General features: G+C 36.6%; 1 protein-coding gene, 5 non-coding genes and 2 pseudogenes across 6 annotated transcripts; all 8 read right to left on the bottom strand.

The window, feature by feature from the left end:
• Nucleotides 1-3,780: 3,780 nt before the first annotated feature.
• On the bottom strand, nucleotides 3,781-3,868 carry LOC113341940. The gene has a single exon (XR_003356257.1). It is a non-coding gene; the product is annotated as a small nucleolar RNA Z159/U59 (small nucleolar RNA).
• A 388-nt stretch (nucleotides 3,869-4,256) lies between these two features.
• LOC113342657 lies at nucleotides 4,257-4,329 on the bottom strand (annotated as a pseudogene).
• A 2,336-nt stretch (nucleotides 4,330-6,665) lies between these two features.
• LOC113341937 lies at nucleotides 6,666-6,752 on the bottom strand. The gene has a single exon (XR_003356245.1). It is a non-coding gene; the product is annotated as a small nucleolar RNA Z159/U59 (small nucleolar RNA).
• Nucleotides 6,753-6,872: 120 nt separating this feature from the next.
• On the bottom strand, nucleotides 6,873-7,005 carry LOC113342671 (annotated as a pseudogene).
• A 353-nt stretch (nucleotides 7,006-7,358) lies between these two features.
• Nucleotides 7,359-7,434, bottom strand: LOC113342174. Its single transcript, XR_003356491.1, has one exon. It is a non-coding gene; the product is annotated as a small nucleolar RNA R21 (small nucleolar RNA).
• Nucleotides 7,435-7,932: 498 nt separating this feature from the next.
• On the bottom strand, nucleotides 7,933-8,015 carry LOC113341351. Its single transcript, XR_003355903.1, has one exon. It is a non-coding gene; the product is annotated as a small nucleolar RNA SNORD36 (small nucleolar RNA).
• Nucleotides 8,016-10,497: 2,482 nt separating this feature from the next.
• LOC113341345 lies at nucleotides 10,498-10,578 on the bottom strand. Its single transcript, XR_003355902.1, has one exon. It is a non-coding gene; the product is annotated as a small nucleolar RNA SNORD36 (small nucleolar RNA).
• An 837-nt stretch (nucleotides 10,579-11,415) lies between these two features.
• On the bottom strand, nucleotides 11,416-14,244 carry LOC113316809 (14 kDa zinc-binding protein-like). The gene is made up of 5 exons (XM_026564962.1): nucleotides 14,086-14,244; nucleotides 13,809-13,866; nucleotides 13,095-13,184; nucleotides 12,037-12,151; nucleotides 11,416-11,708 (listed from the first exon to the last, which is right to left on the bottom strand). Exons 1-5 carry the CDS (start codon nucleotides 14,199-14,201, stop codon nucleotides 11,641-11,643), a joined length of 447 nt encoding a protein of 148 aa, XP_026420747.1. The 5' UTR covers nucleotides 14,202-14,244; the 3' UTR covers nucleotides 11,416-11,640.
• Nucleotides 14,245-15,291: the final 1,047 nt, after the last annotated feature.

Genomic DNA, 15,291 nt, shown 5'->3' with positions numbered 1-15,291 from the left:
TTGGGAGTCAAGGTATAACTGATCCTAACTTGTTTTAGGAGCCATGGTAGAACCAGTCCCAATAGGCAAAACCGATTCTAATAAGTCACGTACACTTTAGGGTTTGTGTGATTTTGGAAATTGGGTTTGCAAAATATGAAACTTCAAGATGTCGACATAATGGGTAGTTTGAACATCATATAAAATCTTATTTAATAGTTGTTCAAAGATATCCCTTGATACTCAAGGTGAGATCCCAAACCGAAATATTTGAGAATGGTTTGAGGTTTTCGATTGTAGATGTTTTCGTTTCCAGCAAAAACATATCTCTAGAAAGATATATTAGTTAAATGTTAGCTAGTATTGAGTTTTCCAAGAGGGATTACTGTTATACAGTTGGATATTGGTTGGAATCAGGTAAAACTGAATGGAAATTCCTTGATGTCCAAACTACCTTGGTCTATAAATGGTGAAGTTTGTTCTTCTTACAAACTTATCTCGAGGAAAGCAATTCGTTTCGTAGTCATTGTTGTGACCGACTAATAGTATTCTCGTAATACTATCTTGGAGGGGATAGTAACCTAATTAGACAAAATCTCTTACATCTGCTAGTTTAAAGATTTCTTTGGGATCAAGAGCGTCTACTAGTACCGTTGGTGGGAAACTAGAATTGCATTGTTATTTTAGTTTTTGATTATTGATTTGATTGACTAAAGGTTTGTTAACTTTTGATGACACCTAGTTTGATTATTCTTGAGATCATTCTCTTCTGGCATAAGATCACTCAAACTAGATCAAGAGATTAGTTGTAGTTCAAATATGGTTTTAGATCTGACGTTGACTTGTGATCATCCATCGTTAACATACTTTGTTTTGTGCGTGATCGATCATAAGTTGGAATTAAGTTTGTTATTGTGCAGGTACAGAAGACTATTGAAGATTTGATGACAAAAAGATTTTTCTCATTGGTTTCAGGGTTCAGACTTGATCTTGTTTGCTCCGTGCATAACCTTGATTAGACAAGAAGATTTTTCTTTGTGATTTGCTTCGTGCACAAACTTGATCGGTTGGGATCCGACTAGATCTAATTTATCTTTTTATCTAATCTACGTCTTCCGTCCGTTAAAAGTTGTCCTTTTCATATTAAATTTTTGTCCCTCTAAAAGTTGACTTATATAATTAGCAATGGTATATTTCTAAAAGTATCATTTTAATTGATTTTTGCTCGTATAAGAAATATGTACAACTTGGTAGTCATATTTATATTCGTTAGGTAGGTGTTTTAAAATGTTTTCCAACGATATAAAATTCATAAATATTATTTATTATCCATAAAAGTTTAAAAAGTTTAAAGATGTAATGGAAGAAAATAAACACTTAAAAAATTTCCTCTCTTCTCGTTGCCTTAAAACGTGTGCACACTTGAAGTATGTTATGTTTACGGGACAGAGAAAGTATAAGGATATTTTGTGAATATTGTCTTAAACTATTTGGAGACGTCGGATGATAGGTGTTGAAGTTAAAGACTTGAGTGCAAGAGAGACGTTGGAATATATGGGAGAGGACAAATTAGGAAAACGGGTAGAGAAAGGAGTGTCAACCAGGATCTAAGACAACTGAACGGTGTTTGAAGTTCAGGGGAAGAGTTGCATAAAGTGGGGGGTGTGGTCGGAGCCTATCCTAGTTAGAAGGTATACCTTGGTGTCTGGATAATGTTTGAGCCACTTGATGAGAGCCTTTTTAGTCTTTCAAAGATTTGTCTTTACCTCTGCGATTGTTACTCCATGTGTACGAGATTTTCAAGTCCAAGAGCCCACTTGTTGTATAAAGCTATTCGCACTAGACGATGTCATCTTTCCGCCTTGTTCAGAAGGCAATTTTTCTTCCGACCAGAAGATAAAAATCAGGTTTTTCAATTCGGCAAAGATGGTTTAAGTGGCTTTTTGTGCAAGCACAATCCAGGATAAGATTTTCAACTTTAAGAGAGTTAACACTTCCGGAGACAAACACTTCAAAACAAAATGTCAAGAGAAAAAGAAAATGTCAACTGAAAGAACCTGAGGAAAAAAGTGGAATCATTGGGAAAACAAAGAGTATTGAAAAATGAAGCTACAGAAGTTCAAAAAAGGGAGAACAAAGTGAAACAGAAAAAGAAAAAAAAAAGTTGAGGAAAGTTAAAGTTTGTCTTCAAGAACAGATGACAAAAAAACTATGATAAGCTTAAGAAAACAACCCCAGAAAACAAGCAATTGCAGAGGCTTATGAAAAAAAATACCAACTGCGAGAGAGAATAGAGATAGGGCTCCTGCAATGATCAGTGGCAAACAGCAAAAACAAATCTACCTACCCTGACCAGAGTAAAAAGAAGCTTCAAAGAAGCTTTTGTAACAGCAACAATCACCACAAGCGGATCAAATTCAACTAGATCAAAATAATGCAGAGCAAATAAATTTCTAGTTATAATAGGATCAGATGTAACCAACTATAAACAAACTCAGAGAGGACAGAATAAGAAACAGCTGATAGTTATCAGAATAGAGAGGATTAGCCAAGATAGGTGTGCCAATTCACAGAGTACAGATGCAGAACATATAAAGCGAGAGATTAAATTTGTGTACATAATGCAAACAAGAATAACAGATTCAGGAAAGAAGCTTACAGAAGAGAATCAGCAAGCAACTGCAGAAACAAAATAACCCAGGCAAAGAAAAGGATTGAAGTCAAAGACTCCTAACTGAAAATCAAAATAACCTTACAAGGCAGACTAGTAATAAAAAAGGAATCAAAAATATTAACAGAATTGAAGGACACAGAGAGCTTAAGGGCCCTGACAACACAAGTTGCACCATATTTTCATAATACTGGTTCCTTCTAGGACCTTGGAGTCCTTGAGCAGAATACCATTATAAGGATGCAAGTTCACTTGAAGTACAACGTGGACAGCTCCAGACTCTTGAAGTACTCCAGATGAAATAAATCATGGATTGTTTGGCAAAGCTGCTAACCTAGCTCTTTTAGGAATCAGCATAGGTTAGCAGAAAAAATGCTTCATAGCTGCCCAGTAGCTAAGATATGGAGACAAAGGAGCAAAAAAAGCTTGAGATGAAGAGGAGGGACTCTCCCAAAGGCTCCTTAAATATCTCAGATCTCAGAAGATGACCAGGACATGACTGAAGATGGCATGGTGGTTTTGTTGAAGCTGGCTAGGGAACAATTGTGGATTTACGTTAGGTAAAATCTGAGTAGTCGTATTAGGTATAAAAGGTAAGGCAGAGTGATTTAACACAGCATGTTGTGGTGGTACAATAGGTTTATTTGGACGAGGAACACAATGATCCTTACTACAAGCATTATTGTCCTCATCACCATAGTAATCATTAATCATAATCGGTTACCTCTGCCAGCCGAGTGTCAGAGATTCATGCCAGGTTGAGCACTGCAGGTACTGGATGATCCTGCTGCCGAGGAAATGGGTGCTTCATTTTGCATAACTTTGGCTTGGTGTCGAGCATGTTCAAAAGCAACAGTCATCTAGCTTGTGACCAATAATGTAACAGAAGAATTCAAAGATGAGCCACTTGACAAGCCCCAGTTCATAACCTTCTCCCTGAGCAAACTTCCAGCCAAAATCTTCTTTACATGTGTTGCATGTAATGGTGAAATCATCTTCTTTTGTCTTCCTCAGAGACACTTTTGATGGTAAAATTTCTATCATGGTCAACGCGAAGATCAAATTTCACGAGCCTGTTTCATGATTAAACTTGTAATGAAACAAAGATGCAAAACATTAGTCAATCTTTCAGTTCTTCAGTTCAGATCTCCAGTATTTTCCGCATTGATTAATAAAACCACGGGAGAACGGAAGTTTGTTTTGACCATCCTCAGAGACTAGAGAGTTTTACTAACAGATGTTTGAAAAGTGCCTCTTCAGTTCAGGTCTCGATTAATTTCCGCACAGATAATCAACATTGGATGGAGACAAAATGGATTTGGTGATCAACAACAGAGGCAATATAAAGATCTTTAGCATCCAACATACTTAGGTCACTCAACCAAAAGACTTGAACAAGATAAAAAAACTTGGTTACAACAATTGAAGCACTTACCTGTAAAGAGAGTTTTAGCATCAGATTTACAAAGCTTAATTTATTTATTTTTAAAAATTGGAAAGGTTAATTGACAGGAACAACACTTATATGTCAGAACAATCGTAAGAAAGGAATATCATCACTTTCCATTGAGATTGATTCACGAGGAAATGGAAAGGTGTTCCCCTCACATATTTATTATATGCCCTTGTCTGAACCAAATGCGGTCTCAAATTTCCACATCCGGTTATTCGAAGGCAAATCAGAACAGAAAATTCAGTTAATAACCCAAGCAAGCAAAAAAAGTAAATCACAACAGAAAGTATTCTGATTGATGGACTGGATTGAAAAACAAATAAAATTTCCTATATCAAAAAGCTCCCAGAAAATCAATCTCTGAAACCGGGAAGGAAAAAGACTGAATTATTTTAAGCCTCATCACTAAACCGGATAAGAAACTGAAAATTGGAAGAAAAAATCTCTTTACAACTCAATTGGGCTAATCTGAGAGAAATATATAAAGAAACTCCCAAGAAAACACCAAAACCGGAAATAGCATATAATAAGCTCATAGCAGGAAATGAACGAACCCGGACTAATAGTTGAGGAATTGGCAATCAAAAGAAAAAATACGTCCAACCGAACTCCTCCAAAACCGCTTCACTCACATGGAGTGGGAACCGCAGGAGGCCCATTTTTGGGTCTCACCCCATGTGAGGGGACGGTTTTGAGGGAGTCCAAGGGGAAACTCTACCAAAAAAAATTCTGTGTTTTAGAAAAGCATCAATTTTCTTGATTGGCCAAGAAAATTAGGGGTTTGAAGAAAAAAACAAAAGAAGCCAAACCAAGTAAACAGGTAGTACTTTGGCCTTGTTCTGGACAGCAACAATCGTGTTCTCTTTGTTGTTGAAAGCTAGAGAATTTCTTCTAATCAGATACTCCTGCGTATTCCATCATTCGATTATGCTGGATAGAAGGTTGAGATAGACTCCGAGAAACCAGCATAGATCTCAACTTTCTATGCAGCAAAATAAAATATGAAATATCTAACGCATCAATTTCTCAAAGAACTAATTGCAAAAAGACTTCTAAGAACTAAATGCAGAAAGACAGACTATAATATTGAAGATGAATTACACAAGATTAGAATACCAAAAGAACCAGCATTGTTTTGAAAAGGCTTTCATAATAATCAGAACTATAAATATTTGTTTCAACATCTGCTTTTCTATCAAAAATTAAAGAATGGGCAATCCTATGCTCAAATTAGGCATCATCTAAAATGTCAATTTGTAATCTGAACAGACGTCCAATCTAACTCATCCAAAACCGCCTCACTCACATGGAGTGGGAACTCCCTTCGCAAGACTAGCAGGATGCCCATTTTTTGGTGGGTTGGGTCTCACCCCATGTGAGAAGGGTGTTTTAGGGGAGTTCGAGGACAGCCTGCCAAGAAAAAACCTATATGATAACTGTTTAAATAATTTTATAATTTCAACCATTGTGTTCTATATTTGTAACATGTCTACGACAAAAGAACAGAACAAAAGTGAATATCAAGTTATAAGCATCTCATCGGTTTTCCTACTACCTTCTATACTGATTATTGGAGATATTATATCTGTTAATATTATATCTGTTAATCCTGAGATAAAAGATTAGAGTAAAGATTCTCCCTTCATTAATCTAATTTAAGAGAATTAACAAGTATATACCTACTTATCTTCAACTTTTTCTTCTTGTAGCATCAGTAAGGGAACTTATGGGGATCTACAAGGATTCAGAATTAAAAGGTAAAACCAAACACTACAGAGCACATATGATACCTTTGCTTAATAACCCAAATGATGCATCATAGGATTTGGATTACAAAATATAATTTGAATGGATCCACTGATTCAATCGGATTTATTTTGTAACCTCATCACCAAGAATCTAAATGAATGTAGGGCACATACATACATGTGATAGCAGTGGATATGAACTTCACCCTCCGGCGAGAGTAAGCATTGAATATACTGAACTTATACCCGTGGCAAGCACTTTATTAAGTGTTAAGTCTTGACTAAGCCTAACATCAATTTCACGGGCAATGGTTGACAAAAACCTAATATCACAAAGAAAAAGATGAATGATTTTCATGATTTAGATCTACCAAAATGTATGCAACAAAATTGAAAGTGTGACTAAGTAATGACATTCCACTTTGTACTACTATACTACTATCATCTAAGACTACAAAATGAAGTTCCAAGAGCATAACAATAAATTACATCGAAGAAGGTGCGTTGATGTTATGCAAAGACAGAACAAGACTACAAAATGAAGTTCCAAGAGCATAATAATCAGTTACATCGAAGAAGGTGCGTTGATGTTATGCAAAGACAGAACAAGAAATATTTAATAGCTTAGAAAGATGAATACAACAAAGAGCCATGTAATTCAACACCCAGATAGCGACTGTAGCATGGAACCAGTCTCATCCTAAGTTGCGAAGAGTTTCAACCAATTATTTTGCATCGATAAATAAAACCTCGGAAGAAATGAAAAAGAAAAATATCATAGACTAGTGAGACATACTAATAGATTTTTAATAGTGCCTCTTCAGTTCAGGTCTCCATTAATTTCCGCATAGATAATAAACCTTGGAAGAACGAAAGTTATTTGGTGATCATCATCAGAGGCAATATAAAGATCTTTAGCATCTAACATACTTCGATATGAACAATTCAAGATCATTCAACCTGAAGAATAAAACTTAAATATCAGAACAATCTTGAGAAAAGAATATCATCCCTTTCCATTAAAGATTGATTCACGAGGAAATGGAAAGGTGAAGAAATGAATTCCTACACAATTCCCCTCACATATTTATTATATGCTCTTGTCTGAACCAAATGCGGTCTCAAATTTCCACATCTGGTTATTCGAAGGAAAAACAGTTAATAATAATAACCCAAGCAAAAAAGTAAATTACAACGCATACAATTGTTGCCGTTTCAAAAATTGGTACTGATAAATAAATGTGAGCAGTATTTGAATGCCTTGGCCACGTAGTAAGGCAGCTAAGGCCAGAATCTCAGCTCAATATATTATCAGCAACGTACAGCACTATAAACACTATTGAGTAAGCGTTTCAGAGACTCTAATTTGTTGCCTAGTTCCCAAATTCAATCGATATACAATATACGATAAAGTAAAAAAGTGAAATCCATATAGAACTCGTTACAGCTGTTATGTTATTTTTCATTACATGACATGGATTTGCAATATAAAAATTATGCATGATTATACCCCTCAGAATCAAGAAATCATCAATAGAATCAGTCCACTACTTTAATTTTTGAACATGATCTTCATTGGGATACATGATTAGCATAAAGAAAGAAAAGACAAACGAAAAGAGAAATAACTAAATTGGTTGATAAAAACCTAAATTCTTGGCTACTCGAATTCTCTGTCAATTGGCTAATGAAAACCTAAATATGAAGTTTCAAAACAGTATTGAACAAACGTTGTCAATCAAAAGCAGCTCAGTGCAGATCCAGGTGATATCATCTTCTTAAACCATAAACCATTAAACATTGCTAATGCCTTCCAGACTTGCATCCGTATTCACAACGAAGGATTTATGAATATTACCAGGATGCGTGCAAGTCAGGAAAGGATTAGCATCGTCTGCTTAGATCTGCTGATTTTGTACACTTCAATACACATACTTTTTTAGAACACTACAGTTAGTTTTAACAGTTTTAACATCCTAGTATAACTACACATTCTTGATATACTGTAGATTGCCAATTGAAACAAGACTATAAAGTCTATAATGAAAAAAATGAATACACAACATCAGAGTTACAAAGAGTGGGCAACAGTTTTAAAAAGCTCGAATTTTTAAAACTTCATTAATAATATCAGTCTTAAAAATGTTTGTTTCATCTTTTACTCATGTCAATCTAACTCTAAATCAATAGAACAAAATACTACAGTAGATGAAATCAATTCACCAAGTAATGAATGTTTTCCAAACATGTAATCAATGGGATTACAAAATCTCAGAGAATAATCAAACACGAACAGGAAATTTCATTTACCAAATGAACTAGTGGCAGAGCCGGCATAGACCACATGCAACTAATTCTTTTGGCGCTGCCCCTCAAAGCGTATTTTGACCTTCTGAGGATAGTACCCTTCTTTGCTCATAAGTACCCTTGATATTAGGATACAAATATTGGCCAAAAAAGACAAACCTTAGAAGGCTTAAATAGGCTTCAAGAGTCAGTCGAGGGATAATACCGGACCTAACATGAAACACCTTACTTTACATAATAAACATTCATTAATTCTGGTTCTCCTCCAGCATGAGCAAGATTGTACAATCAGGTCAATTATAAAAGCTTCACTGGAAGGGTACCATAAGCTCATATTGGACGGAGTGTAAGCCAAGTTGTGTTTCTTCCCTATCAAGTCCAAGGGAAGTTCGAAAGACAAGGAGGCTACATAAACTCTAGCTTATGAAAAAGTTAGGTGCTGATGGGGGAAACATCTAATCAGGCACCAGACCGCCATTAAGCACAGCAATTTTAAAACATTCTCCTTGTTTAATTTCCTAAACCCAAGAGAAAAACTAAAAATTCACTAGATTTAAACAACTGATACTACTAAACTCAAAACCCAATTGAACCAGTGGCAGAGCCTGCATAGGCCACATGCAACTAATTCTTTTGGTGCTGGCCCTCAAAGCCTATTTTGACCTTCTGAGGCTAATTCACTTCTTTGTTCGGGTACATATATTGAGCAAAAAAACCAAACCTTAGAAGGCTTAAATAGACCTCAAGAGGCAGCAGCCTTCAAGGGATATTAACAGAGACCTTACATGAACTCCTCACTTAACATAACAACTCGTTTAATTCTTCTCCTAGTTCTTCTTGTTTAATTGCCTAAATCCAAGAGAAAAACTAAAAATTCAGAAGATTTAAACAACTGATACTACTAAACTCAAAACCAATTGAACTAATGGCAGAGCCGGCATAGGCCACATGCAACTAATTCTTTTGGACTGGCCCTCGAAGCCTTTGTTCATGAGTATACCCTTGAAATTAGGGTACATATATTGACCAAAACAATCAAACCTCAAATGGCTTAAATAGACCTCAAGAGGGATATTAACAGACCTCACGTGAACTCCTCACTTCACATAATAAACCTTCCCAACACCCAACCACTTTAATTGCCTAAACGCAAGAGAAAAACTAAAATTTCACAAGATTTAAACAACTGATACTACTAAACTCAAAACCAATTGAACTAGTTGCCTATGCCGGCATCGGCCACATGCAACTAATTCTTTTGGCGCTGGCCCTCAAAGCGTATTTTGACCTTCTGAGGATAGTACCCTTCTTTGTTCATAAGTACCCTTGATATTAGGATACATATATTGACCAAAAAAAAAAACAAACCTTAGGCTTAAATAGGCTTCAAGAGGCAGCAGCCTTCGAAGGATATTAACAGACCTTACGTGAGCTCAGTTCTTCTTGTTTAATTGCTTAAACCCAGGAGAAAAACTAAAAATTCACAAGATTTAAACAACTGATACTCTAAACTCAAAACCAAATGAACTAGTGGCAGAGCCAGCATAGACCACATGCAACTAATTCTTTTGGCGCTGCCCCTCAAAGCGTATTTTAACCTTCTGAGGATAGTACACTTCTTAAGTACCCTTGATATTAGGATACATATATTGACCAAAAAAGACAAACCTTAGAAGGCTTAAATAGGCTTCAAGAGGCAGTCGAGGGATAATAATGGACCTAACGTGAAACACCTTACTTTACATAATTAACATTCATTAATTCTTCTCCTGGTTCTCCTCCAGCATGAGCAAGATTGTACAATTCGGTCAATTGTATAAAAGCTTCTGTGCAAGGGTACTATAAGGTAGACGTAATGTAAGCCAAGTTGTGTTTCTTACCTATCAAGTCCAAGGGAAGTTTGAAAGACAAGGAGGCTACATAAACTCTAGCTTATGAAAAAGTTAGGTGCTGATGGGGGAGAGACATCTAATCAGCACCGGACCGTCAATAAGCACAGCAATTTCAAAACATTCACTATAGAATAGTGCTTAAAACATCTAGAATTCTTCTTATGTAAATCATGAATGGGGAAACAGAATAAAAAAAGTGTAGGGTACATATGTACAGGTGATAGCAGTGGATATGAACTTCACCCTCCAACGAGAGTACACATTGATATGCTAGGCTTGTAACCGTGTTAATCACTGTATTAAGTTTTAACACTTGACTAAGCCTACCATAACTATAAACATTCTCCATAACCCTTTTACATCAACTTATCATAGCTATGAACATTCTTGATAAATCTTTTTCATCAATTTATTAAAAAAAAAAAAATCAATTAGAACTGAAAATAATGAACATCAGTTTTAAAAAGCTCGAATCTTTTATAACTTCATAATAATCAGTCTTATAAATATTTGTTTCATCATCTACTCAAATCAAAATCATACAATAAAGAAGGAATCAGATATATAATCAAACCCTAACTCAGCAGTTGTAACTAATGATGCATCAGTATTTAAAGGGCCTGAAGAATCAGAAAAAGAATCAAAATAGGCGAGTGATACTGAAAGATTCAATGCTGCAAGTTTCTGTAAAAGGTATAATAGATTTTTTTCGAGATCCAAACAAGAAGCTGACTTGCACACAGATTTCGATCGATTTTAATTAAACATACAACATCAAACAGAGAAAAGCAGCCTAGAAATTCTATAGAAGAAGCAAGCAGTAAAAGAAGCCTTACAGCGAAAATGATCCTTAGGGTTACTGCTTGGAGGCAGCTTACGTAGAAATGAAAATCTATATATAGAGTAAGGAAGGCAAGGTATCATGTTTCAGATTAGGGTTTTATAAACCGGAATCGAGATGGGCCTTCAAATGCACATTTTGGGCCCATTATTACAAGAGAATGCCAGTTTGCCGTTGTTATTTGCTCAGATGATCCTCTGCTGGATTGGAAGGCATTGCTCAGATTATTCATGATTGTGAGGTAACCGTATGTAATCACTGCAGATGCATCCGATGACAATGACTCAGTCATAAACTGGTTCGATACCTGTTGTTTTACATGGAGATGGGAAAGACTTGTGACAGTGTGGAACCAGTTTTCTGAAGTTTTACTTCACTTGTTTAAATTTCATTCGGGCCCCGTATCTTCTTTTAAACAACTCTTTGAATAGGAACTCACCAGCTATTCTTGAAGTTGTATTAGCTGACGACCTTGTAAATATAAACTATAAAGTAATCAATGAAGTTCACTTCGTCAAAAAGAAGAAAGAAAAAAAGAATACATAACTATGAAGCAGCTAAAATTGTACTGATATAATAAGTTCAATCCAAATTAAGAACCGAGATCCGGGATTTATTCTTTCTTACAATTCAAAGTTTGAAGTTTACTCTCTGGGGTCTCTTCGCTAATACATTTTCCAAATTATATCTAGGAACAGTAATCATCCTTATTCTAACAGGATGCCATGGCGGTCTAGTGGACATCGGTATTAGCCAGGTGGCCATTTCAACTCCCTGCCCCCAAGAACATGGACGTGAATGTGATAAACAGTTTGGCCTGCATAAATAAACAGTTTCTCTATTGTAAGAAGTGTAAAGTACGAATAGAGAATAACTAAAAGTGAATACAAAATATCAATATCAAAATAGAAACAAGAAAGGAAAAAAAAACAGAAGAAAGATATTGATGAATACACAAGATTGTGTTTTCACGAGTCACAGGCAATGGTTCCTCCGATAAGAAAACAGAAAAATCAGAATTGACATGTAATTTGCAAGAACAACACAGTCATACAGTAAGGCTTGCAGTAATGTCATGCCACTGACATATCAGGACTCTAAAAGGGAAAGAGAATACGAGAGAATGAGAATGAAGGGCACAATACCTGCAATGGGTCCATCATTGATGACGATCCTGAAACCCTCGAGTCCTTCTTGTTTAGCAACAAGTTTGGCAGCGTATAAAAGGTGGCCCAGAATCTCAGTGTGCCGCTCTTCGGCCTGAACAACGCGGCATAATGACAAATTGTTAATAATCAAAGAAGAAAATGAAATTTCATAAATAGGATCACTCACAAAACTTCAATTTATCTTAAGCTCTCCAATATACACCTAATACTAATGTGAATGTGGACGGATGCATATGAGCGAAAACATTAAAGCTCCTTATATGGAAATTGAGAATTTCAATATTATTGTTTTGCAACGACAAGAAAACTTGTCTCTCGCCTTTCGCCGACCCCAACATATCTCCAAGTTATTTTAAAGAAGACCATAACTGGTGGCACCACAAAGGAGGTGCATTTTCTGCCAGAGACATGCTTCCACGACGAACATAGTCAAGGGGATTTTTAATACGGTCTCACTTTTTTAATTCCACGCCCACATTGACATGCCCACTCAAGATAGGTAATGAATACTACAACGGCTTCCTCCATGAAAAATACTAAATGACTTTCCTACCAGACAAGATCGCAGGACCCGCCGTTCATAAGATTGACGAAGTTACCAAGAGGGGATGGTGAACTAGATTTCCAAATTCAGGGTTGAGAACATGATTGCACTAATAAGTGGTAATCTAGTATTTAAGGAAACGTCGAAAGATTTTATATCACAATAGAATCGGAAGAAATCTAATACAGAATAGTTTATGCTTCATTCCATCTTAGCTTAACCCTACCACAACTTAAAGAAATTGGAATTACCGTCATCTTTTTCATGTGGCATATTAACCACTAATATGTTAAAGCAAGAGGGGATTTAACCCAGTTCTTCCTTATACTATAATAATGTAAACTCTGGAGATTTAAGATCTGCTTAGGGAAATCATTTCATTTTTTGATTGGTTGAAAGTGCTTGTAAGAAGTGTATTGTTCGAATTTCCATATGGGTTAAACACCTTTGAGATTGAAAAAAACGATGAAAGAAAATAATATTTAAGTACCTGGGAGAGGCCAGTTAACCCATCCTTCACCTTGGGGATGACTAAGATGTGAGTAGGAGCTGCTGGGTTTATGTCTCTGAATGCAAGAACCTGTTAAGCAGGTAGATTTAGAGATATATTTCACTAATTTAAAATGCTATCAAAATATACTGTAGACGTTAAATCTCAAGTTTCCGTATGGCATCCCTTTTGAAATGTACGAATACAAATGAAGAAACTTCTCAAGAACACAAATAAAATTCCAAGTACAATCACGTGAGAGAACATCAGGTAGAAGAAGATTAGAGACGTATATAAGTTTTAATTAGTCTTTCATTTACTGCAATTTCGTGTACATTTGAACGAGGATAGGAAAGCGAAGGACATTAGAAAACTTATCCAATGGCAAAACATTCTTTTTATAATTTCTGTTGCCCCTAAAGAGCAGTTTTCTCCTTCTAACTTCAGAAAGAAAAAAAAAAACTCTACAGGGAAAAAAATGTCATATCACAGTTCAAATTAAGCTTTATGCTCTAAAGGCTCACAGAAATCTATCCATACATTTGAGTTTCCAACTCAAGAAAAAACAAGTGAATGTCCAGAATTTGTTCCTTTGTTAGTCAATTGGACTAACAATATGACACAGAGCACAATATTTTGGAGTCTAACCAAGATAATCAGTATAATAACACCACTAACTAAACACTTAAAAGAGATAGAGAAATCATGAAATACCTTATCATCCTCATAAACCACCGTAGAAGGAATTTCCTTGTTTATGATTTTGTCAAATCTGCATACCCAATTGAAAAAAAAATCTAATCAGAGAACCGGCCAACAAATGATCCTTAGATTCTGAAATCAAATCCATAACTTACAATAAACCCTAAAATTTACTACTTAGGGTTCAATATATATGTGCAAGTGCAACCCTAGATCTCTACAGTTTGTAAACCCACAGATCAAACCTCCGATTAGACCGTAATAGAGAGAAAGTGAAAGATAAACTTACATAGTGGGTGAATCGGAAGCCATTGACGAGCCAGATGATGATGAAGAGAAGTGAAGGTTTATAATGTTAAGTCTACTACTAGCTTGGTTTTTATATTCGCTCTTCTCACCCTTCATACTCCCATTTTCGTTGTCTTTCCACTAAGTAAAAGGCCTGACCGCATAAATAGGGTTGTTGCCGCGGCTCATTTGATTCAATTGTTGAATGAACCACGCTGCTAGCAAACGGGAAGCCAACTTACTGGCAAACGGGAGTGGCTGGTAGAATCGTGCGTGCCTATCTACCAGGAACCAGAGCCATTTTCCAGTAGCAAGTACCAGGTCCGGCGGAGATAAACCGCGTAACGATCTTATCTCCAGAGATGCGGCGAAGTTTTTACACCGGTTGCCTGCAGGTCTAGACGCAACTTACCCGGAGATAAGAGTAATCCTTAACACATTACGTGCCATGTTCGTTTTCGGTACAGAGGGTGCAGTAGCCATCACCAATGGGATTACGCGTTCGCGACCATTAAGGTGATGTATCAACATACTCCATGTCCCGGCTGCAGGGCTACGGCGGTCCCCCTTCACAATCCTACGAGCTGCAGAGCTACTGGGGGTCCCCCATTCACAATTCTGCCATGGATGTTTACATATTCACGGTTCAGGCAATTCTACTGAAAAAGGAAAGAGAGGGAGATTTAAAAGTAATAGGGTCAACTCACGTACCTCGTGTACATACTCCTTCACGTGGATCGCTGTTTTCCACGCATTTCTGTCGAGCGCAACTCTCTCTCTCCAAGCCTCGTCCAGTCAAATCCCGTATAATCAATTCATTCCATGTGAGTTTCGGTCGTCCTTGACGCTTCATTCTACCTTTCGGTCGTCTGATGCGTCCTAAACGAACCGGGGCGTCAGGTGGTCTTCGTTGGAGATGTCCGAACCAACGTAACCGATGTTGTGATAGTATATCCTTCATTGGTGCTACCCCAAGTTTACCACGGACACACTCATTTTTGATCTTATCAAACCTTGTATACCCACAAGTCCACCTTAGCATCCTCATTTCTGTCACATGAAGCTCTCTGAAGTGCGAGTCTCTAGTCGCCCAACATTCCGCTCCATACAGCATCGTCGGTCGAATTGCTGTCATGTAGATTTTTCCTTTCAGTTTAGCTGGGACCTTACGATCACAGAGGACTCTCGTTGCCAATCTTCATATGGC

The sequence above is a fragment of the Papaver somniferum genome, chromosome 1, assembly GCF_003573695.1.
Source record: "Papaver somniferum cultivar HN1 chromosome 1, ASM357369v1, whole genome shotgun sequence".
Lineage (NCBI taxonomy): Eukaryota > Viridiplantae > Streptophyta > Magnoliopsida > Ranunculales > Papaveraceae > Papaver > Papaver somniferum.
This window is presented reverse-complemented; position numbering and strand designations above follow the sequence as displayed.

Excerpts from the sequence above, each read along its gene's own strand:
- LOC113316809 (XM_026564962.1), bottom strand. The coding sequence starts at position 14,201 with ATGAAGGGTGAGAAGAGCGAATATAAAAACCAAGCTAGTAGTAGACTT. Across the intron at positions 13,867-14,085 it reads GCTTCCGATTCACCCACTAT|ATTTGACAAAATCATAAACA; the intron begins GTAAGTTTATCT and ends TTGGGTATGCAG. Across the intron at positions 13,185-13,808 it reads TGGTTTATGAGGATGATAAG|GTTCTTGCATTCAGAGACAT; the intron begins GTATTTCATGAT and ends CCTGCTTAACAG.